The sequence below is a fragment of the Mixophyes fleayi genome, chromosome 2 (assembly GCF_038048845.1).
Source record: "Mixophyes fleayi isolate aMixFle1 chromosome 2, aMixFle1.hap1, whole genome shotgun sequence".
Classification (NCBI taxonomy): domain Eukaryota; kingdom Metazoa; phylum Chordata; class Amphibia; order Anura; family Limnodynastidae; genus Mixophyes; species Mixophyes fleayi.
The window spans coordinates 59,212,372-59,237,256 of record NC_134403.1 but is presented as its reverse complement, the minus strand read 5'-3'; the positions used below and the strand labels follow the sequence as shown (position 1 = coordinate 59,237,256).

Sequence of the window (24,885 nt, the reverse complement as noted above, 5' to 3'; positions counted from 1 at the left end):
AATACAGGGCTTAGGCCATATCAGAGCTGCTTGCTCTAAGTTGTTACCAGTGGTTGAAGAGGAGGTGTATATGGGGGTATGCCATAACGCCACTTCTCCTGCTGCCTTCATTGTAACACTATAAAATTCCATTAATTTACATTCCCATGACATATACCGCCACTTCTAAATGTCCACTTCGACCACTGATTGTTACTGTATGAAAGCTGCCCATAGTTATGCAGGTAGATGCTAAAGACATGTTTTATAAAAAGGACTACCAGTTAATGGTCTATTCTTTTTGGATCTGAAAATTCTGCAAAAGGTAGGAAGGTTCCACAAAGGAGTCGCATTTAAAGACCACTAATCTCCAAACATAATTTTCAGATATGAACCATGAAGCTGTTAAATGATTACCTCTCCACTCCTCTACAGACAGCTGAATGTCCTCCTACATCTTTAGGACCATGTCCTGACGAGATACAGGTCTTCTAGCTGAGAATGCAATAATTCCAGTTACTATGACATCACTGGATCTGTCCCCGTGTATGTTTTGAATCAACCAATCCGAACAGTTCTATTTTGCAAAGCAAGTTCCCCAAACTGTCAGTCACTTTGTGTCTGCTTTGGTAGAGAAGCACCTCCCTCTAAATATGGCAGTCTACTGCAGAGGAGCGAAATCGAGCTTAGTGGAATTGCATGGAAGACGGAGTCTATATACCTTTTTAAATTACAGGCAAAGCGAACTTTTATATCCTTTAGCTCAGCAATACAAAGCAATGTCAAATAGTGGCTTTACTTGCTCTTTAATGTTTTTAGGATTTATTGTTATATTTAATTTCAAATTACAATAATTGGTTTAATTATACTAAAATGAGTTTCTCTACAAACAATGTACACTAAAATTAGAAACCATATTGTTTTATACCATAGGAACAGCATATCATGCATAAAGGTATACAGTCATATTTAAGTGGAACTTTCACATAATTAGCAGCCGGCATAAAGGTTTGCAGTATTGTATAATAACATTCTTTACATAACACATACTGCAGTGTGTCTTTCCGGATTGTTTAGTTGTCTCTTCTCATATTCGCAGCTGGTTTATAAGGCCCCTAGACACATAGAAACATTTAGGGATTAACATCTGTTACCTGCACATTCAGCTGTATCTATTCTCCAGCATCCCCAGCTGTAAACTGATTTTCAGTGAGTGGCACCACTTTGTACTGTCCTCTTTTATTGGGCTGTCAATTATATGTGTGTACATTTAATATAATCTACTTATGTGACCAATGGCAGAACTACCACTGGAGCAGTCCATGCTGGTGCTATGGTGGGCTGCGGTAAGGGTTCCTGGCAATGATAGTCTATGTGCTCTTGGGGCCCCCACTCTGCTCTATTAAGCATGCGCGGGGCCTGGTGCATACACAGTGAGACACACAGAGTCGTTTGCACCCCAAAAAAAGTGTGGCTAAGTGACCCGGTGAATGTTATGCATCTGCCTGTGACCATCCATGATTTTCACTACACCCCCACCAATATACATAAATCCTATATGTAATCCGTATTTATTAATTTTACAAGCACCTGCATGAATGTAATGTAGCAGATTAGCAGAGTCGTACCTTTGATGGTATCATGACTTGTTAAATGTCAAAATTGAGACAATCCCCCAATATTTATAAGTGTAGCAGTTCTAGGGTTAAATGTATCAAGCTGAGAGTTTTCCAGCGGGTTTGAAAAGTGGAGATGTTGCCTATAGCAACCAATCAGATTCTAGCTGTCATTTTGTAGAATGTATTAAAAAATGATAGATAGAATCTGATTGATTTTTCAAACCCGCCGAAAAATTCTCAGCTTGATACATTTACCCCCTAGGCTGCATTCACCTGACTAGGTTTGGCACATTTTTTAAGGTCATATTTTCTAAATGTTTTTTTCCATTTTGGAAACAATTGCCGTTGAAATCCTATGTACAATATCAATTTGCTCTTTATATATTTTTTTCATTTAGCTGTAAAGCCTTCTAGCAAACCTGCCACTAATACGAAGGATGACTCTAAGACCAGTAATACAGTTACTATCACTGGAATTTCCCTCTGCCTCTTCATCATCTTCATTACTGTTGTGATCACCGTCTGGAGGAAATTCACCAATGCCGGCAAGTGCAGCCCAACAGCCAGACACAGTTCTGCTCATTCCACCAACTGTCGGAAGAACTCTGATGAGGAAAACATCTACCAAATGAGGGAGAGCTTCTCTGACGTAGGGGAGGCTCAGCCGGAAAGCATGGAAGAGGGAGTCCATATACCTTTAAATTACAGGCAAAGCGAACATGTCGCTGAAGAGCAAGGCGTCGCAGAAAATGACTGTACACAAGCCAACACTCAGAAGATAATCCCACCGATTTTCGGTTATCGACTTGCCCAGCAGCAGCTAAAAGAGATGAAACAAAAAGGTCTCACTGAGGCAACAAAGTTGTACCATGTCTCCCAGAATCCTATGGCAGACACTGCACTAGACTCCTCATTGTCTCCACCCCCAGTCTCTGAAAACTCAGAGGAAATGGCAACAAACAAGTTTAGGATACAGTCTCCATTTCTAGAGCCAAAGAATAGCCATAGCCGAAATATCGGCGAAAGGCCTAACTCAAGGTGTCTCTTTCAACCAATGCATGGACTTAGTCCAAGTCAAACGTTGCCTAAAACATCCCATCTTAAGAACACTGATGCCAAAGCAAAATATGACAAAGGCTATCAAAAGAGTAACAACAACTTCCGGAGAACATCTAGTTTTCATGAAACCAAGCACAATAAACCCTACAGGGAAAGAAGTCTAACGTCCCTCTCTCCTAGGCATACGATGGTATATAACTCAAGGACTAAAATGTGGGAGTATTCCACAGTAGAGAGATCTAGGCACAAACCAATAAGGCTAGAGAGGAGCCCAGAAAATCTCACTAGAGGCACCTCATTCCCTCTTAATGCCACTGGGCCGTCGCCCAAATTTCTACAACCAGGGGAGAGCAAACCTGATTTAATATGTAGCCGGTATATTGCTGGTAAATCATCAAACCCGGAGAGACCAGAGCAGATCCGAGTGCGCAAAGCTCCTTCCCCAGGTGATAGATCTTGGAACAGGGACCAGGATGTCTCCCCTTTTCCAAAAGATGCCAACTACCAAAGGAACAGTCCTCATAGCCCTGCTCATTACCGACGAGAGAAATGCCAGAGTTTTCCTTGGGCCAATGAATATTCCTTCTATGACAATACCACGTTTGGACTCACAGAAGCTGAGCAGCAGTTGATTGACTTACCTGGATATTTTGCTTCTAATGAAGAGGATGAAACAAGTACTCTAAGTATTGAACGATTGGTAATTTAATGAATCAACTATGACTGATTATTTTTTTTTAATAATTTTTATACTTTGTATATTATTCCCAAGTTCTTGGTTCTCACAGGTGACAGCACAGGAGTACAGTATGTTCCACCACATACAGTTGTGTGCATTGTGTCTGGGCAGCAAGGTGGCACAGCATTCTTGTGAAAAATAATGGGAGGTTTGCTGGCTCAGTGGTTAGCAGTGCTGCCTCACAGAGATGGGGTCACAAGTTTGATTTCAAACAGGGCTCTGTGTGGAATTTGTATGCTCTCTCCATGTGTTTCCTCTGGGTGGTCCAGTTTCTTCCCACACTCCAAAGACTACTGCTAGGTTAACTGTCTTCTGACAAAATTAACTTTACTGTGTGTGTGTGTGTGTGTGTGTGTGTGTGTGTGTGTGTCAGGAATATAGATTGTAAGCTCTACACCGACAGGGACTGTTAATGGTGAAAAAATATTCTCTGTAAAACGGTGTGTAATAAACACCTTTTGTAAAGAACTGTTGATAAATAAAGAGAAGAGAATCAACAGCAAATACGTACCTCTTATCACTAGGTTTAAGAATGAAACACAATTTGGCTAATGTTCCTGATTCACCAAACCAGATCTACATTCACTCAAGGCAGTACCACTTCACAAATAGGAACTCTGTGAAAATCGGGAACAGTTCTGAAAATTCTAATCAAGAATGCTTAGGTCGGTATTTTAACAGCTTGCTACTTAAATACAGTTCTTTATTAACACATATAATTAGCAAAGTCTAAATTCTAGAGAATTTAGAAAGCACAAATGTTTGTTTTGCTTACTTTCCCAAAATACAGATTTGCACATGTTTTATGAAAGTCCTTTTAATTATCAATTTTATACTGTGCTTTTGAAATATTTCAGTATTTAAGTATTCATGTTTAAATATCTCAAAATAGGTGTATCAGATAATCACAGCATTATTTGAAGATTTTTGAACAAATTATAATTTTTACAAAGTCTTTAAAATATGAAAAAGGAAACAACAAAAAATATTTGCAGTGTTGAGAGTTTATAACATTTATTAAGTTGCTTTTTTAGGCTTGAAGGGTGCAATTAGGCTAATTAAAACAAGCAGATTGTTTTGTCAGTGTCTCTGGTAATACAATGTGAAATGTGTTGCTCTAGATTCCTTTATAAACTATATCAATAGATGATTTGAATTCCATTGCACAGCTGCCTTCAATTGAATTAATGTACCATATACTGTATATTATACTGCAATCATACCAATACAAATCTCTTAGAGCAGTGAGCCATTCACTCCATCCCCACTCCCAGCATTGAGGAACGATGGGTGTCTTATCTTCATGGTTGTAAATTTTAGAGAGTACCATAACCCATGCCAAGTGGACCATATAATACCATTGTCAAGGTTTCCTGTATAGTTTCCATTTTTATAATATAGCCCATTTAAGTTGGCTGTATGACACCTGCGAAATAAAAAAAATAATAATGATTTGTGTATATTTTACTTGCATGTTAATTTATAGTTGTCACACGGCGCATAACATTAGTTTGAGACGGCACCAATGAGTTAAAGGGAAGGGACATAAATAAATATATACTGTGCAAATGTTTAAATTATTATTTTCTTAAAGATTCTATATACTATCATTATGAGCCTAATAATTTCCTCCTTCCTGTCTCCTTCTAGCCTGCACCTGCCAATAACTGTTTGAAACATCATTTAAAAAAACAAAAAACTTAATTTCATTGGTCTTCCTGATACAGTTCTATCCTGGTTCACTTCCTACCTATCGAACTGCTGCTTTAGTGTTTCTACCTCTGGCACCTCCTCCCCTCCACTCCCACTATCTGTTGGGGTTCCACAAAGCTCTGTTCTTGACCCATTACTATTCTCCCTGTACACTGTACACCTCTTTGTTTGCTCATTCAGCCTCCAGTACCACCTCTATGCTGATGAAACCCAAATCTATATATTTTCCCCTGACCTCTCGCCTCCTGTACTGTCTTGTGTTACCTATATACATGTATATGTTGTGATTTACAGGAAGGGATTCCTGAGTATTGCTGCTCTTGCCTTAATTGGGGTTGAGCGCAGCCCTTCTATTGTTTCGTGTCTTGTGTTACCAACTGTCTTTCTGCTATCTCCACATGGATGCCCCAACACTACCTAAATTTGAATATGTCCAAAACAGAGCTTATCATCTTCCCTCCTGCCAGAGTCGCCTCCTCCCCTCAAACTCCCTCACTGTCAATGACACCACAATTTTCTCAGTTTCCCAAGGCCGCTTTCTTGGTGTCACATTTATCTCCACCCTTTGCTTTATTCCTTACATCCAGATTCTGTCCCAGTCCTGTCAATTCCTCCCTAAAAACATTGTCAGAATATGCCCTTTTCTTACCCAACATGCTACCAAAACTCTTATCCATCATCTCCCGTCTTGACTACTGCAGCCTCCTGCTATCTGGCATTCCTGACAAGACTGATCCTTACCTACAAATCCCTCAACAACACGACCCCTGCATACATCTCAAAATCTCATATCAAAATTTTCTCCCTCCAGCCCTCTTAAATCTACCTCTGACCTGTGCCTTGTGTCGTCTCTGGTAACCACCTCTCACTCCTGCCTAAAAGACTTCTTCTGAGCTGCTCCACGCTTACGGAATTCCCTACCACACCCAATCAGATTTTTCCACAACCTTCAAATCTTCAGACGCTCTCTGAAAACCCATCTTTTTTTTTTTTTTTCTTCTTCTTTTTATAGCTTATGTTACCCCCGATTATACTACTTACACTAATACACACTCACAACTGTCCCAATCTCCACTTTGAACGACACTTGCTGCTGTTGTTTCAGCTGTGTCCTCTTCCACTTAGAATGTAAACTCTCTAATGATCAGGGTCCTTCATACCCCTTGTTTTCATGACTACATATATTTTGTCTGCCTTGTATGTCCCTGTTTTATGTACGACCTGTTTTCCCTAATGTACGGCGCTGCGGAGCACTGTGGCCCCTTACAAATCTACGATAATAATAAAAGCATTAGTGTAGTACATCCCACAGGAAAGTTCAGAGTTTTAAAATATCAGGGTTCACCATACATGATTTAAAATACCTGATTGACAGGTACAATATTGATCACTAATTAATTTTTCGCTCAAAGTGTTCACTAGAGCAATATATTACCAATGGCAGGAGCATTAAAAAAAACCCAAAAACCCTTATTGTAATATGGTATACCTGTCCTGTAATAAAAACACCTATACATTATTCTCCTCCGGTATTACCTGTTAAACCACCAGCCACATTTATTTTCTTTTGCACAGTTGCCTGTAGAAAATCTGTCACTGTCCTTGTCTGGAGTGCTGAAGGGCATCCCCTTGACTGACGCAGACCACTGTTCTGCAAAGTTACTGCCACCTGCTAGGGCATCTCCAGCATTCCCTGAGTAATATCCCACCCACAGCTTGTATTTGTCCTGTAGAACAGTGCAGTGGATGTATGTTAGAATCAGGATTGTGTAGACCATACATGGTAGAGGCAAGAAACTGTAAATTAAATAAGTCTGTGACATTTACACAACATTATTACTTTGCCATGGTCCATGTGCAAAACTGAGAACTATAGTATTTGGTGATGTTTTTGATTTATTTGAAGCTTGAAACTATAGTACTCAACTTTGTACATAATTAACATTGGACTAATATGGATATAATTATTTTTTTTCTACTTAAACAAATCTGTATTCAGTTTTGCAAAAAAATTTATTTGAAACTGCATTACTAACAAAATTGGTGACCATTTTCGTTCAACACTTTAAAATAACTGCTGAAGGGGGAGGCGAGTGATTGCAGATTCTGGTTGGTCCTCCGGCTTACACCCCTACCCAAGCCTCTGTATTGTAAAACGGCCACGGTTTTTAGCCAGAAAAGATGGCAGTCACCATCTTGGATCTTCGGCATGCGCATGCCTGTGCTGTATAAAGACTTGCCTGTGATCTCATTTCTCCATGCCTCTGTCTACCCCATAGTATATAAAGCTGCAAGATTGGGCCTGTGTATGATGTCTCCCGCCCTGTAAGTTGACTCGTGGAACATGTTCTATTTTGTTCCTAGTATATCTACAGTTCCAGTGTGTTCCTAGTAATTCAATCTCTACCGCTGTATTCCTGGTATCCACAGTAATCCACTATATTCCTGGTACCTGTAGTCATCGGCTATAATCCTGGTACATGCATCCATATGCTGTATTCCTGGTTTCTGCAGCAACCCAGTGTACTCCTGGGGGTAAATATATCAATCTGTGCATTTGCAAGTGGCCAACATTCAGCGACTTTGCAGGGCAGATTTAAAACTGCTCTGCAAAGTTGCAGAATGCACAGATTGATAGATATCTTTTTTCCAGCAATACTGAGGGCCACAACCTCCTTATAGTGGCAAAGCCCATACCTTCTTGCATGGGTCCCTGGTGAAAACCTCCCCTATATTAGATTCTGTGTCCCCAGTATAGGTAGTGTCAAACTATATTTACTGTTTGAATTCAGAGTTCCCGTGTGTTCCCTGACACTCCTGCAATGCTGGGAGAACCAGACAGCACTGTATTTGAGACTGGGCAGAGGACTAAGTATGTATATATATATATATATATATATATATATATATATATATATATATATATATATATATATATATATATATATATATATATATATAAATGCTTAGTGGCGTCTCTGTCTGTGTGTGTGTGAAAAAAAAACCCAAGTTGCAGCGCCACCTGCTGGGCAGAGTTAAACACTGACCTACTAAATTCTTAGTGTATGTGGGGGAAAAAAAATTCAAAAAGGGCTGAAATTTGGTAGGGCTCAAACTCATTTTCGTGAGGTAATTTTACCTCATGAACACACATGTGTAGAGGCGTGCGTTAGTGTGTGTGTGTGTGTGGAAAAAACTATTTTCTCAGAAAGGGCTCATCCAATTGAACTGAAATTTGGTATACTGACATTATTTGACAAAAAAATTAGAATAGTCAAGTCAGTTAACTTCCATCATCCCCCCTTCCCCCCGTGGGAGGGGTAGTAAAGGCTAAATTTACGAGTTGAGGGGTCAAACTCATTTTCGTGAGGTAATTTCACCTCATGAACACACATTAAAAAGGGCGCTTGCGTCGGGAAGTAACGATCTTCCCCTGAGGAGGCCTGGGCTAGGCCCAAATGCATGACAAGAACCTTTTTAAGACCTTAAGTATCTTGATTTGACTAGAATGCATGAGTATCATGCACAGGTTAACTTGTGTGTGTGTGTATATATATATATATATATATATATATATATATATATATATATATATATAAAAAATAAAATATATATTTCATATGTCACTCCACAGTTGAAAGTTTAGGGACTAAACCTAAAATAGGTGGTTGCTTTATATAAAAGAGTGATCTCTACTATTCCGAAATATATATTGTATGTAAAGGTTTCAGATATTATTTCCCCCCTGTGCACACCAGACTTTCTTCAAAGTCTTTTGCAACTAGCCTCCACTGCATAGAAAGCTTGAATATAACATTAATCATCTCATGTTCTGTCCGAGTAGAACATTCAAATATATATATATAGATAGATATACAATACAAGAAACGGTGCGCACAGTTCAAGTATAAGAGACAGTTCAGTCTAAACGTGCTAGTTCGTGATAAATCTCTATTCCACGATGATTCAAAACACCAGCAGGATATAGTCTGCGCGTCCTTCCCTTCTACCACCCGATCTCCACGGGGGAACAGCCAAAACTCCTATAACATCAAACAGACAGGGGCGCTTCCATGGTGTATTATCCAAATATGTTTAATTCAAACAATAAAATTGCACGTACCAGATGGTAAAAATTTTCAGGCATAAATAACACAACAGCTCAGTTCTGATCTCCAGACAGCTCACTCTGAAGCAGCTCTAAGTCAGAACATATCCACAATCACCTCTACGCGTTTCATCTCTAAGGTCCGTGTCTGGAGATCAGAACTGAGCTGTTGTGTTACAAAACATTTTACTTGGATAATACACCATGGAAGCGTCCCTGTCTGTTTGATGTTATAGGAGTTTAATATATATATATATATATATATATATATTTAAAATGTTGCAACGTGCCATTTGCTACTGAATCAACTTGTGTTTTAGGTTTCCTAGCCCTTTTAAATTTAAACATAACTTTATATAATATATCTGTTGTCTGGTTTAATATTATCATGTCACCTGTCATTTTGCCATTGTATAAAACATGAGATGGATATAACTTTAGTAACATTTCTGTGCATGTATGAATACAGATATACCTGTGTATCTAGGATGCTCTAAATGCACTGTCCTATCTTACCTCTTCATTTGTAATTCTGAAGTTATCGTAGATTGCATGTCTCTCTTTCCTGTCCCAATCCATGAGATCAATTTGTAGTGACATTTCCCCTGCATAGTCATGAATTGAGTAGTAATTAGCTCATTGATGTTTTAGTTCCTCTGAGAGACAACTAAGAAGGTATTGAGATCATACTTACTTCTGTCTAACAAGTGATAAATGTGATCGTTCCCTAACCAATGTTCGTCCTTCCTGTGTTTAAAGAGGCCAAATCCTTCTTTATACTCCTGCCAATTCCTAGGTAGCAATGGAAGTTTCAAGTTAAACATATATAATGAGCCTATGGTTGTATCCTTACAAGCTATCCGGGCAAAATAGATCAGGAGTAGCAATAAACCTTAAATATATTGAAACTACACAACTAATGAAAAAACCCCACAAAGTTCAGTTATATTTACTATAAGTTTTTTGCAATTGTACCTTTATGGCAGTTCTCCTGGAGGCTGCCATTAGGTGGGCCATATGAATATTAAGTCCATCAACTCACAAGGACATCATTAATGAAAGAGACAACTAGGGAGCGATTCAACAAGCCGCAATATTACTATTATGTTAACGTTCACACCCACTCGCTATAATTGGTTTCCTGCTGGTTAGTCCCTTTATAGATTTTAAATAAATCAACAATGAAACACATCTTGAGATACACTTGGGTTTGAGAATGGTCTGAACTACGCTCACATTCAATGCACTTTTTTTTTTAAACCGCAACTTGATTTCTAATTTGAATCAGGCTCTTGTCTGTTCATTGTAGGGCTTTGTTGGCGGAACTGTTTCTTTTTTTATATTTACATTTTAACCAACCGCCAAAGAGTTTAAGCTGCCCTCTGTGGTGCTGGAGAAATGGCTTACTGTGCAGCTCTATCTAACGGGAGCTATAAGATTCATGGCTGGGATTGTTGGGCAGAACATGTTTAATACCTCATAGACATCATTGTTTATACCTGTCAGCTGCTCCAATATGTTTTAGAGGGGTTCTATAATCCCCTTTGATTGATTGGCTAGATCACTTTCAGCATCATTGTGGCCTGTTAGTGTAGTCAGAATATGGTTACATGTATAGACCAATAACTATCAACTTCAAACACCATTTTCTGCCATATCAATTTATGTACCCATTGATGTTAATGGTACCAATATCTCTCATTGTGACCGTTGTGTGACCACATACACTGGAATATATGTCTAATTGTCCAACATAGTAGCATTTGTGGCCAGCCTGAAGCCTTAATGTCTTTGTTTATATTGTTACATAGGTAATGTGGGCTTGACTATTGAATAACTGGACTTCCTCCCAATTCTCTTAATGTTCCTCTCCTGATGCGACTATAATTGACTTTTATCATAATTGTTTAAAATTGTAAATAAACATACTTGAGAAAGTGTATCTATTGATAATTACACTTTTATAGAAAATACATACAAATATATATTGGATTTTTCATTTAATTCTCTTGGGCATTGCCCCTGAGGTGATTTAAAATTTTCTTTCATTCAAAATCATACTTGATATACACTACTTAAACTGTTGTGTGATTCGTACAACAGTATATCTGTAATAAAACGGGTATTTAAACTATGAATTCTATGTGTAACTAGGATTGTGTTGAGCTTGGTTTTGGGACTGGCCCGAGGGTCTTTTCGAAACCTAGCAGACCCCCTTTATGTTCTGAAATATGCACATTCCTAATCTTTTTGCCCATAAAACTGTAAAATTGTTGTATAGAATTTTTTTTTCAAATTATAGATTTAATTTTTTCTACCTATTGAAATTGACTTTGCCGTTGCTACGACGCTGAATAACTGTCCAACCTCCTCCGTCAGACATGTCACAGAAGACAGTGAATGGCTCGGTCTGAGGTCTTGGCTGTATGCGATAGTAGCCACTCTGCTTTGTTTTCCTTTCAAACACTGCTGCACAATCTGTGGGAAATGTCAAATATATAGTTCAAATAGGGCAATATCACCTACTTTACTGCTTTATAACAATAAAATACATAGTGGGCTGGCATGATACTGCATGGGGAAATGATAGCGTTTGTTTGGAGAGCTCTTTATAATCCAGACAGAAGGGTAAAGTGTTCCCCAAGCTGTTCGTTCTCTAGAATAGGGAAAGGGAGTAAGCCATGATTCAGTGATTGAGTAACATAAGTTTCTCCCAGGATACATTTAGGGACCCTGGACACTCAGAAGGGCCATCACCACGAGACGGCCACACATGGACAAGTAGATATCTCCTTCAATATTGTAAAAAGCAGAAAATATAAATTTAAATTATGAAGCATAAATAAAACTCATTAAAACATGATTAAAAACAATCATCTCTCTATGTCTGTATTCTTGTGTGTATATATACCTGCACCTAAATACACAACTGCCCATATATCTTTATCAGTATAGTTTGGCATATAACATGATCTTTATGACATAATTGGCAACATTTTTGATCCTGCTGCCAGGTCTGGGGGGGAGGAGTCATCATATCATTAAGCCCTGCCCCCTGCTGCTTAATTGCTACTATTTGCAGTGTAATATAGCAGGGGGCGGGGCCAGGATGACACCACTCACAGCGAGTCGCACCATTACGCCCCACTCACTTCACTAGATATGTTGGCAGGGCACAGGATACTGCACTGATCTCCTGGGCGACCAAGGGAACTCCTAGAATTTAGGGAGCCTTCTGGACATTCTGAGTAGGCAACTATACTTTACGATGATAGGTCTGTGGTGCAATGTGTATTCTACCAATAGCAAACACCTATTGCAAACTACCTGCAGTTTATATAGGAAGGGTTACAGCAATAGTTTGACAAAGAAATGCACCAAAAAATTGTCAGCAATGTGCAGTCACTGAATAACACCACATCGGCACAAAACTATCCTAATAGCTGAACGTATCTGTGTAAAAGTGCAGGACTGCTAAAGGGGACATTTCAAAGTCAGCGTCGTGTGTTTCATTCCACCGTGATGTATTGTCAAATGCTGTCATATTATACTTTAGAGATATGTATAGTAAAAGATATTTAAAAAAGTATATATATACTTTTTCAGGACGATTTAATGGTATAAATACTTATGTATATATGTATGTGTGTGTGTGTATGTGTATGTGTATGTGTATGTGTATGTATGTGTATGTGTATATGTGTATATATATATATATATATATATATATATATATATATATATATAATTTATTATCCTGCACTAGCCTACAAAACTAGATTGTAGAGTAAAAAGTTGGTTGTAGTGGGATGATTATTTATTTATTGTGCTTTCTATTTATAAGTGGTTGTGCAGTTTTTCTTTGTTTTACTAGGTTTTAGTTTTTGTTTTTTTAAATCATTTCTTGTGTTGGGGATATTTGCCTTAATATGCAGGAAATCTCAAGAGAGTGTGACATTCTGTGCTGGATGTCTTACCTGTTTCTTACCTGCGCAGGTTTTCATTTAAGTGAATGGCAAGAAAATCAACGGGAGACAGGAGAGAAGATTCAGTACAGGAAATGGAACAATTCGAAATAGGATACAAAGAAGTTTGGCAGCAATAAGAATGATTTACAGGGGTTGGTTGGGCCGGACAGAATATTACTACTTTGGGCCAGTGCATGAACCGGCCCAAGTATCTATTACTTGATGGCTGGCCCCTCCTCCGGTTCCAGCCACCTTTCATCATTTGCCGCAGCTCCTTCTCCCCTCCGTGTGGCTTGTCACATGGGACGCGCACCATGTGACAGGTGCCATCCCATGTGTGATCTGCCACAGATGCGCGGGTGGAATAAGGTAAGTGGGGGTGTTTGATTTTGTGTGTGTGTGTGTGTGTGTGTGTGTGTGTGAGGGGGGGCAGTATGTTAATATAATATGTGAGGGAAAGGGGGGTCTTAATATAGTGTGGGAGGTAGGCTATTTAACGGTAGGTTGCAGGTGGGGGCTAATTATTGGGTGCTATTTTATTTGTGGGCTCATGGTGGGGCAATTTAATTGAATATTGGGGCCTATTAATTTAAGGTGAGGTGACGGGATCTTTATTTTAATGCTGAGGTGTTTTGGGGCTATTAATTGAATATGGGACTGATTTTGGGGAGGAGGGCTATTTATTAATTGTGATTGTGAATATGGATTATTTAATTCCGGTGATAGTAATGGAAAATGGTTATATTAAACATAAATGCTATTTAATTTATTGCTGGGGCTGTTTGGAGGGAGGGGAAAAGGTTTATTTATTAAATGGGAATACTATTAATTTAATGTCAGGGCTGGTTGGAGGGAAATAGATCTATTTAGCAAATGTGAATATTATTATTTTAATGTTGGGGGTGGAGGAAAGCCAAATTATAAAACGTGGGTGCTACTGATTTAACACTGGGGCTGGTTGGAGTTTTTATAAATTTCATGTACCCTTTTTTTTTCCAAATAGGCCCCCAACATTCCAGGATCCAGACAAGCAGCAACTGATCTAAAGACACCAGCAGCCACAAGTGGTGAAAGTGACAAGAACAGGTAGGAGAGAGCAGGACAGTCTGCCAACTGTCCTGAATCTGGAGGGACATTCCCGAATTTGGGTGACTGTTTCGCTTAGTTGGGATTTGGACAGTTGGTAGATATGTCTTGCTTCACACAGTACTGCTCCTGAAGGCAGAACTATGTGCACCTAACAGTAGTGCACACAGTATTGCCTGTGTATTGTATAAAATTTGTCTAAAATGATAACCATGTTACATCATTGGGGCCCCTGTCTCAAGTGCCCAGGGCCCCCCCGAGCCTTAATCCAGCTTTGTGTCAGATTGATACCTAGTGCTCTTCCTAGTACCACCCCTCATATTATTTGTTTTAGGTTAATCCCAAAAGAAATGATAACTCTATTTGCCCGTTCCTGGCAAAAACATCAGATTTTTAAAGAAAACGGGCTTTTTGCAGTTTGATAAATCCCATTATAATCAGACAAGTATGTACAGAAAAAAGTGCTGTAGGGAGAAGGAACATATAAAAATAAAATGCAATATTAAGTGAGGTTTGTTTTTTGTGCATTATTTATTTCTATTATTTCAGATTTATGGTTTATATTAATAAAGTATAACTGGGTTAAGCAACACTAAAATAGCCTCTTGATAAATATGTATTGCGACGAAAACCACCCTTTAAGGATGGGCCACTACTTATGGGCCAGTGTGGTGTGCTTATCCCCCAGGCTAAAGTCTGCCAGCCAGCCCCTGAGAATGAATGTGTGAATGGTTTTGCACTAAACGCAGACCTGGGTTCCCAAAGTGGAAAAGCCTCTTAATAATTAGAAGAGCTTCTCATGTTCTGAGAGCACCCACCCACAGCATCCGCTGTCCAATCAGTGCTGTTAACCAATACCACCAATCAAGAGACAGGTTGTTACAATTTAGCGGCACATCAGTGTTATTTTGGGTCTGGGTTTGGGTGGATCAGCGTGTGGCTTGGTCAGATTAATGCACGGTCTATAATTCCTGATTTTTAATTCTGGAATGTTGTCAGGTATACTCTTATCACATGACTAGCCTCAAAGTGTCAGAAAAGCTGTAATTAAAAACACTCTTATCAGCTACTGCAGAATTAGCTATTAGGCACCGGGTGTGGGGGGTATCTCTTTATAGCAGGGATCCTAAAACATATATGAACTCTTACTTCCTCATAATCAAGTGAGGGGTTAACATACAATATTTAATTTGAGTTGACATTACCTTTACGATCTTCAGCAGCGACGGCTCCATATTTAGGCTACATGTGTATAGACTGAATAAAACTACTTACGTATGATTTTGCTACAATAATAAATATTGCTCACCTTCATCATAAACAATGAGATTCCCACTAGTCGGGGGGACTTGTACGTCTTCCATTCTACTTTTAGCCAAGTTGCTTTTAAAGACCTTGCTCTTGACAGAGTGATAGTTATTTCCTCGGAGGTCTTTCAGTTGCAGCTTCCCCAACTCAAGTAAGTTCTCCAGGACTTGGATCCTGTGAAGAAGTTTAGCATTGTCCAGGTGGCAGATATCTATGTCCTTTTCCAAGAAACAGACAATTATGTCATTTATGTTTAAGGTGACTGGAAACTAGTTAAACATATCATGAATCTATCAGTGAAGACATTATTATTATTTTAGGTAGTAGACTGATCTCCAATATTGTAGGCTGGGTACACACTACCCGATTATCGGGTCAGTTATATGATAAACGACCGTTTGGTCCATTATCGCATTAGTGTGTACACTCCAACAATTAAAGATTATCATTCCAAAGCCCATTGTATTGTTTCATTTAATTTTTAAACTGAACTATACATTTTCTTCAACGATGGAACAATGTTGTTACAATCCTGCAGTGTGTCTGCACTCAGGACCAGCAGTGTCCATAGAGCTCTATGCAGTGTGCAGAGTCATGATCTTTACAGCCGATAGTTATGACAAATGAAGAGCACAGGACTGACGGTAAATTGTGTAAAACGTGTGTAGTGTGTACACCTGGATCAGCATCCTGATCTGGACAATTTTTTTTAGCATCCGTAGATGTAGAGCTAAATGCTGCAATATCATAAAAACAAACATTTAATCTACACATTTAAATAGAAAAGACTAATTAAAAAAGGCTTATCTGAAGGTCAAATTCTTGGTTCAGACAGTCTTCCTGCTGAAATGTAGCCACCAATGCCCCACGGATGGTTTAGTCCACTAGTGGGCAGCAGGCTGCCCTAGGGCCACGTGTGGCCCCCAGCTTCTACACATTTATTGTCAGGTTTGCTATAGCTTCTAACACTTGTTTATAATGTCTGATGATATGTTATTACATATAGGTGTCTCGTTCTTTGACTAAATATATTATTTTAACTTACGGAGATTAAGTGTAATGTACAGCCCTGTTGAAGATTAGAGGGTCGCGCCATTTGGCCCTAACGTGTATCAGATTGCCCATCTACTTGTTTAGCCTCTCCAACCAGCAGAACAGCTGATATATTGATAGAGTTCTCTGCAGCTTGGTCACTCCCGAATAGATGACAGATGTGCTCATTCTAGCTAATAAATTGTACATGCACTATATCAGTGTACAAGACTATTTACCATTTCATTACTACACTATTAGGGCCCTTTCTCTTCCCTGTTATATTATGAATCTATCTCTATAACTGCATAATCCACCTTTATTCTTTACCTCTGCGTTCTTATACCTCTTTCTTTACCTGTATCCTGCTTAGTGCACCAACCACAGGATAAATTGTTTTATACAGTGTACTGTACATTTGTATCATCCAATACCACAACTTTCCTTTTTTACTGTATCAATACTTTTAAAACAGCTAGACCAAAAATGTCTGATCCACCCCAAGACAGATATAAATAATATCTTATGCTTAGAGGTAACAGATAGCACCAGGATGCACTATGGGAAGAAGGCAGCGTGATGCTCTGGGCCATGTTCTGCTGAGAGACCTTGGGTCCTGGCATTCATGTGGATGTTACTTTGACACCTACCACCTACCTAAACATTGCTGCAGACCAAGTACACCCCTCCATGGCGGCGGTATTCCCTGATGGCAGTGGCCTCTTTCAGCAGGATAATGCACTCTGCCACACTGCAAAAATTGCTCAGGAATGGTTTGAGGAAGATGACAAACAGTTCAAGGTGTTGACTTGACCTCTAAATTTCCCAGATCTCAATCCGATCGAGCATCGGTGAGATGTGCTTGAAAAACAAGTCAGAGTCATGGAGGCCCCACCTCGCAGCTTACAGGACTTAAAGGATCTGCTGCCATGGTCTTGGTGCCAGATACCATAGGACACCTTCAGTGGCCGTGTAGAGTCCATGCCTGAACAGGTCAGTGCTGTTGCCGGCACGAGGGGGATCTTAACAATATTAGTCAAGTGGTTTTAATGGTGTGGATGATCGGTGAATATAAGCACCCTTTGCATCACAGCATGGTTTGTGCATATTTGCACCCTTTAGATCAGAGGTGTCCAAATTCAGTCTTGTTTTCAGAATTTCTTTAATCATGCACAGGATAGTTAATCTATTTACTGGGCAATTATCACACCTATTTCTACAGACCTAAATCCAGAAAACATGAACTGCTGGTAGCCCTTGAGGACTGATTTTGGACACCTCTGCTTCACGTAGATTTGCTCCTAACACTTTATGAGCCCCACGTTTACAATCCGTACGGAAGTGCTCAGATTCACATAATACCAGCCAGCTCTATTCATCAGACAATGCAGTGATTCCTCTGATGCCGCCATCTTCATGTGCTAATATCCATGCAACCCGCCCATCATGCTCACAAATAGGCACAGGATATTCCATTAGCTTTAGTCTTGTAAATATATCCCTACAGACATTAAAAGAACAGGAAATATGCACAAAAAAAGCTATCCTCACAGCTCTCTATAAAATATCAGCTCTAATGAGCTCATTAACCATTCACATATTTGTTGTTTAGTTGTCCTTACGCTGCTATTTAATGTGCAATACCTGTTGTGTCCACCAGATGTCACTTGTGTCTAGTTTATTGGAGACAGTTATGGATAATTTAGCTGTTGTAGCAAGAAACAGTAGTTCCATTTCTGTGTCAACACGACCAGTACAGGTACAATATAGGAGGAAAATAACTGGTCTATGAACACTGTAAGCTGTAGAACAATGGGGCATCTTATTTGCTAATAACTATTTTGTGTATAATTTATGTGGAGTTATATGAATAGATAGATGGCAACCCGTATATACTAGGAGCACATTGGGCATTGGAGCCCGCATAGTAATCCACATATTTACCCTGTGATGAACGAAGCACAAGAGGATCTTAAAATAGGCATCAATGATCTCTATACAAACATATGTACAGTACAGTACAGTAAACAATACATAGAAAACTGATGGACCCTGGATGAAGCAGGTACATTCTATTTTTGTTGCCTGGTTTATCATACACGTCTTGTAAATATGTGTGTGTACATAAAGCGTGTTTTATATCCTCCCCTAATCTTTGCAGTCTTTGAAGTTTGATTGCCCATTACTGATTCAAATGTTACCATTTCTTCTTAAATATAAAACAACTTTGTTTTTTCTTATGTGTTGCTATTTTTTGATTACACAAATAAAAAGGAATAATTGACATGATCATAATTATGAAAACTAGCTTTGTACTTTTGTATATAGAGATTAGTTCAGTTTCTAGTCAAACCTATTCAGACAGGTTCTTCATCTGTGGTGTAAATAACAGAAAACCTCCATGATCCTTTGGCTGTATCTCTCTTTTGGTGTCTTCTAACAATTTTAATCTCCAGGGTCTAATATATCTTTAGCTAATAATGATATATTGCTGGATATCACTGTATGTATATAATGCAGTCAGTTGATTCTTTATTACACAGATATAATCCAAGCCTCACCTTCTCACAAACCATGGGTGTATTGTGATATTCCACTCACCTTAAGTCTTGGAGCTGACAAAGCAAAATGTGCGAGAAACAGAAGAGCAATCAGCCACAACATTGATGTAATTTCCATTATGACCTTGAAGGAGGTTGTCAAAGTAGACGTGGATACTGTTAAGGAACATAAGTGTTAAGTGTATGTCTCACCTGGAATTGCATGCAAATAAGTCAATTATGGTTAAGGTTAGGATCAACCTTAACTTTAAAATATCTTATGGGGCCATCCTCGCTCCCCGTACTGGCCTCTGAATAGAAGTATATGTCTCTATTCTCTACTATCCTTGGAATTGTCGCCATACATTGGTGTCATACCTGCCAACGTCAACTCAGTGCACACTCCAGTACCTGAGCAACAGGAGCTTTGTGTGCCGATTTCATGTGCAATATGTCTTTACTAATCTGGCTTGTTCCTTAGCACCCTTGTGCCAGCTGTCTGATTGCTGTTCTGACCACCTGTTACCAACCTGGCAGTGATCGTGCCCTCTGGCTTGTATTCTGACCTCGACCCTCTGCTAGCCTGTTCCTGACCATGATTGGGCCTTCTCCCTTGTCTCTAGATGCCTGTATCAGTTGCTGCCTAGCCTGGCAACCCTGGGGTTCCTGGTGAAGGGCAGATACCCAATTGGTCCCTGCATCTAGGTGAGCCAGCATAATCTGCCAGCAGCACAGAGGGATCACACCAACAGTCTGCGGCATCACCCACAGCCTGGGACAATATCTAAAAGAAAATGTTACTGGTAGAATCTGGTGGCTTGCCACAAGTACTGATATGGTCATTAATAGACTATTTTGAATATACGTCAGAGCAACTGATAAATAGAAAATTGATTAAAGTTTATTAATTTGATCAGATATAATGTGACAAGCATGCTTGCAAAACAGTTTGTACTTTTCAGGAACAGTTCCAGATTTTAGAGCTTTTTCCCTGAGAGTTTGTCCCTTACTGCGATCCTGTGTTTTGTTTCTTGTTTTGTATTGATATTTTCCCAGAATCTAGATAGTCTTGGATAATCCCATCAAATGTGCAAAAAGGTACCTTTATGCCAACATTAGTTGGACATATGAGGACCATAAACCATCTAGTATAAATTTTATTTGAAAAGTGTTTTCACGAACAGCCGTGTGAGTGAAGATTTTGCGATGTGTTGATGTATATGTGACCATTCCTCCCCATCCAGGTCTTGTTCCCATGCTTGTTCATATGGTTCCGCTGATTGGGGTGGGGGGCATGATAGGACAATGCTGTTTAGTAATGAGAGTTCCCAGTCTTCTTGGCATGTGAATACAGAAAGGCTCAAACTATGTAAGGAGCTTAGAGCTCTTTTTGTGGGGCCTAGAAATCATTTAACATGATTTCCTGCTATCCAATTTCCCCTTCCAGGTTGTAGGATAAAACCCCCCCTTGTAAGAACTGAGTGTGCCATTCCACCTGCAGCCACTTGAGGGTGCCACTTTCCTTGAACTTGTTCTTAACCAAGGTGGCCAGTATTGCTTCACAGGAATACATATTGGTCCCTGTTTGGGTCTATTAATAGACAGTTCTTCATTAGTCCGAGCTTGAGCATTGTGTTTGCACTGCTCCAGTGATTCCTGCTTATCCTGAGATTTGCATCCTGCTTGTCTCTGACTATTCTCAATCTGTATATCCAGTGTACCAATCCCAGGCTGCATCTGACTATTCATAATCTGTATATCCAGTGTACCAATCCCAGCCTATATCTGACTATTCATAATCAGTATATCCAGTGTACCAATCCCATTCTATATCTGACTATTCATAATCAGTATATCCAGTGTACCAATCCCAGGCTGCATCTGACTATTCATAATCTGTATATCCAGTGTACCAATCCCAGCCTGCCGCTGACTATTCTCAATCTATATATCCAGTGTACAAATCCGCTTTTTTCAGTCACCGACGTGTCTAAGGTCTATGTCCTGTTCGACTTCAACCACACACTCCAATATTGTGCCTCTATATCAGTTCCATCAGACAATTGCTGTATAAGTCTGAGTCAAATGGAGCATAGCTGTCCCTGGTGTCTCAGCACCAGCTAGTTCAAAGGGATATTTTTTTTTTACTTGAATTTTTTTTTTAATTTTGTTATATACTGCTTTGCTTTACTTTATAAACAGTATCAATGTATACTGGTTGTAATCAGTAATATCAGAAATTTGTACAATCAACATTGTTATCATATAATAAACACACCATACAGAAATAAAAATATAATCCAGAAATATATGGGAAGGGGGGGGGAGCAAGAGGGGAAGGGTGGAGACATATTTAGAGACAGGCATTATATTGAAAGGACACATTTGGGAAAGCCAGAACAGTAAGGCTCAGGGTGACTAAATTAGATACTAAGGGGCATATTCAATTAGCTTTTGGATTCGCGGTAACGCGCGTTACCCCGAAAAGTGCGCGTTTTTGCGGGTATTACGGTACCACATTAACGCGGATTTTCGTACGCAACCCTATGGGCTGCGAACGAAAATCCACGTTATTGCGGTACCGTGTATTACGTTTCGCGGCCGTTCCGGCGCGTTACCGCGAATCCAAAAGCTAATTGAATATGCCCCTAAGGGTCTTGTGGGGGCCGATGTTCCGAATAATATTCATACTATGGGAACCACTTGATAAATGGGGAGGACACGCCAGTGGAACATCTGAAACCAATGGTTTCCATCTCATAACTGCATTGTGTTTTGGTAATAATTCTTGAAATGGATGAAGCTAGAGGAGACTTCAAATACTTGGCCATAGCGGCCCTAGTGGCGATGAGTATATGCCCAGTAACGTAGTGATTATGACTTTGGAGATGAGGCGGGTAAAGCTGTAATAATAATACCGCAGGGCAAAGGAAGACATTGGATTTAGTAACCTGAGATAGCTGATGGAAAACCTTGGCCCACAATGACCTGAGTTTGGGGCACCAATATCACCACATTCTCTCCAACAGTGTTTGGATACTGAAGGCCAGATTCCGTGAATCTTACCTGGGGTAAAATATATCCAGTGTACAATCTTAATCATCCCATAGGTTGTAAGCTTGCGAGCGGGGCCTTCTCACCTCTGTCTGTTTTACCCAGTTTGTTTATTAGTTTACTATGTTTGTCCCCAAATGTAAAGCGCTACGGAATATGTTGGCACTATATAAATAAATGATGATGATGATCATCTCCAAATGGTTGATGCACTGAGACATTTTATAGATTTTCTGAAAGATTTTCTCCCAGTCCTCTGCTGAGATAGTGATCCCCAAGTCAGATTCCCAGGTAGCCTGGACTAGCCGATCACGAACGTCAATGGGGGACAAAAGGTTCTGCTACCATATTGAGATGCCACCCGCGTGGGAAGAGGAAAAGAACCATAATTGCACATGGGGGGGGGGCGGGCAGGCTTCAGTGTCGGGGGATGTGACAGGTAAGGTTGTATTCAGTGTCTGATCTCTAGATATTTATAAAAATCTCGGGCTGGTGCTGTTGTACTTAGCTTATAGGTGGGAAAAGGGAGGAAGTGAGCCGCGTTCCAGAAGATCCTGCATCCGTCCAGCCCCTTGTCTATGCCAAAAATCAAGACTGAGATCTGGGATCAGTTGTGACTGGGCAATGGTAGAGCGATTGGAAGTGGGGAGAGGAGAATCTGGTGATAAGAGCTTCATCTTATCCCAAACAATTTGAGTCCTTAATACTACGAAGGGGAGTTGCAGAGATTGGTCTGCTGGGCTTATCCAGCCATAGGAGGTCTGCCAATGGGAATGGGGAAGAATAGTGGTGTTCAATGGTCCCCCAAGGTTTGAGAGGGGACGGGCCTGCCACGTGTTGATAAACTTCCAATTTAGGCTAGGCCACCTCTCAACTTAGATCGGAATATTCGATCTCTAGAAAGTCTGGGGCGTTTATTACGCTAGATAAAGTGAAATGCTATAGTACAGAATTTATTTAGGAGAGACCCGGAAAACCAGGTAGGGGATAGAGCAGTATAAATACAGGATCTTCGGAAGCAAGTTCATTTTCAGGGCAGCCACTCTCTGTAGTTTACCCAAGTTTTAGTGAGTGTGTCAAACTGTCTCAGCAGCGGTTGGTAATTGCGCTCAATGACCGAAACAAGATCCGGGGGGATATGTATGCCTAGGTATGTAATAGAAGTAAGGCACCATTAGAATTTATATAGGTACTTTAGGGACAGTAAATTATCCTGTGTGAGGGCCCCCCGCAGTGCCTCTGATTTAGAGGTGTTGAGTTTATAATAAGAGACCTCTGAATAATTCCGCAGGATTTGGGATAATGCAGGTAATGAGGACTCAGGTTTCGTGACAAATAGGAGAACGTCATTCACAAAGAGGCAGATTTTGGTGAGTGGTACCAATAGTATATAACGACATCAGTTATTCTAATCTTGGTGGCCAGGGCTTCCATAGCCAGTGCAAAGATTAATGGGGAGAGAGGACAGCTCTGTTTAGTGCCATTAGTGATCTGAAAGGAAGAGGAGAGGAATCCATTGCTGAAGACCTTGGCTGAAGGAGTAGTGTACAGTGTAGAGATGGTTTGGAGACGAAATCCACCAAACCCAAATTTGGTTAGAATCGCAGACATTTATTCCCAATGGATCCTATCAAATGCCTTTTCGGCATCTAGTGATAGTAGCAGCAGGGGTATGGCACTAGCAGTGTGTGTCTCAATAATGTTTAATACTCTCCTGATATTATCTGGCACCTGTCTTCCAAACACAAATCCCACTTGATCCAGATGGATCTGTTGGGGCAGAATGGGGTTGAGCCGGTTAGCAATTGGTCTAGCAAAGATATTGAGGTCAGAGTTAAGAAGCGCCATGGGATGGTAGTTATGGCAGTGGGATGGATCATTGGCTGGTTTAGGAATGGTTATTATTTGTGCTTTGAGCATTTCTGCGGGTACAAACGTATCCCGGGTTGCCGAATTAAATAATGTAGTAAGGACAGGGGTCCAAATTGATATTTTAATAATAAAAATATGAATTTACTGCCATTGGCCTTTTCTAAGTCATTGGGGGTACATTGATTTTTAAATATAGCACTAAAAGAAAGCTCTATCCATCCCTAAACATATCAAAGTGACTTAGTTCATCAAGTAATTAGGATATTTCTAACCATTTTTAAAAAAGGGTTTATCACAGTTACAGAGATTTAACGTTACTGGCTGCTGGGAATGTTATTCCCTTCCAATGTGCCGAGATTGGCTGTTGTCTTCACTGGAGTTCATACAGCGAGATAAAAGCCAGCTGAACCCAACACTTGGCACGTACATTGTGATACTGTCAAAGCTGGGTGCAGGGCAGCTAATGTGAAGCAAAGTGTCATCACTCTTTGGGGACTCGTCTATCATTTATGTCTTTTCAATTATCATGAAGCAGTTTTCTCTCTCACTCTATATAACAGAAGGGTTATGCACTGGCTATTACACTGTACACATCTGTTTAAAGGAAGCTAGCAAGAAAATAAACAGCTACTGAATCATAGAATGTAAGAGACAACACGGTCTTCAGAATATACATAGAATGTGAGTGTTTTACTTACCTTGTGTATCCTATGCTCCTAAATCTTTTATCCGTCGTAAGAGTTGGTGAAAATAAATAAAAGCAGCAGCCCCTTGATATGTATTTGCTATGTGGTAATAACAGTCAGAT

The 24,885-nt window shown here is 39.8% G+C and overlaps 2 protein-coding genes across 2 annotated transcripts in view; one reads left to right on the top strand and one right to left on the bottom strand.

The window, feature by feature from the left end:
• THSD1 (thrombospondin type 1 domain containing 1) overlaps positions 1-4,437 on the top strand; it is a 13,368-nt gene extending 8,931 nt beyond the window's left edge. The window contains exon 5 of the mRNA XM_075199050.1: positions 1,997-4,437. Within this exon, the coding sequence (XP_075055151.1) occupies positions 1,997-3,366 (1,370 nt within the window). The 3' untranslated portion in view covers positions 3,367-4,437. The remainder of the gene's footprint in view (positions 1-1,996) is intronic.
• LOC142141002 (fibrinogen-like protein 1) lies at positions 4,394-24,885 on the bottom strand. Its single transcript, XM_075199052.1, has 8 exons — positions 24,776-24,885; positions 19,213-19,328; positions 15,581-15,797; positions 11,536-11,695; positions 9,912-10,009; positions 9,734-9,822; positions 6,646-6,836; positions 4,394-4,822 (listed from the first exon to the last, which is right to left on the bottom strand). Exons 2-8 carry the CDS (start codon positions 19,288-19,290, stop codon positions 4,633-4,635), a joined length of 1,023 nt encoding a protein of 340 aa, XP_075055153.1. The 5' UTR covers positions 19,291-19,328; positions 24,776-24,885; the 3' UTR covers positions 4,394-4,632.